Raw genomic sequence first — 299 nt, forward strand, 5'->3', positions numbered from 1 at the left:
AAGGAGAGGGCGGAAGCCAGGAGGAAGGACGAGGGGCGCAAGGAGGCGGGTGAGGGCAAGGAGCCCAGCCTGGCACCGCTGGTGGTACAGACAGACAGTGCGTCCCCCCTGGGCACCGGCCACCTCCCGGGACTGGCTTTCTCCGGCCATCTGCACGGGCAGCAGTTTTTTGGGCCACTGGGGGCCGGCCAGCCGCTCTTTCTGCACCCGGGACAGTTCGCCATGGGCCCTGGAGCCTTCTCCGCCATGGGCATGGGTCACCTGCTGGCCTCGGTGGCAGGCGGTGGCAGTGGCGGGGC

The 299-nt window shown here is 69.9% G+C and overlaps 1 protein-coding gene across 1 annotated transcript in view; it reads left to right on the forward strand.

Annotated features, from left to right (window-relative positions):
* Nucleotides 1-299, forward strand: part of TBX2 (T-box 2) — a 17,574-nt gene that overhangs the window by 3,745 nt on the left and 13,530 nt on the right. The window contains exon 6 of the mRNA XM_015568119.1: nucleotides 4-296. Within this exon, the coding sequence (XP_015423605.1) occupies nucleotides 4-296 (293 nt within the window). The remainder of the gene's footprint in view (nucleotides 1-3; nucleotides 297-299) is intronic.

The sequence above is a fragment of the Myotis davidii genome, unplaced genomic scaffold (genome assembly GCF_000327345.1).
Source record: "Myotis davidii unplaced genomic scaffold, ASM32734v1 scaffold684, whole genome shotgun sequence".
Classification (NCBI taxonomy): Eukaryota; Metazoa; Chordata; class Mammalia; order Chiroptera; family Vespertilionidae; genus Myotis; species Myotis davidii.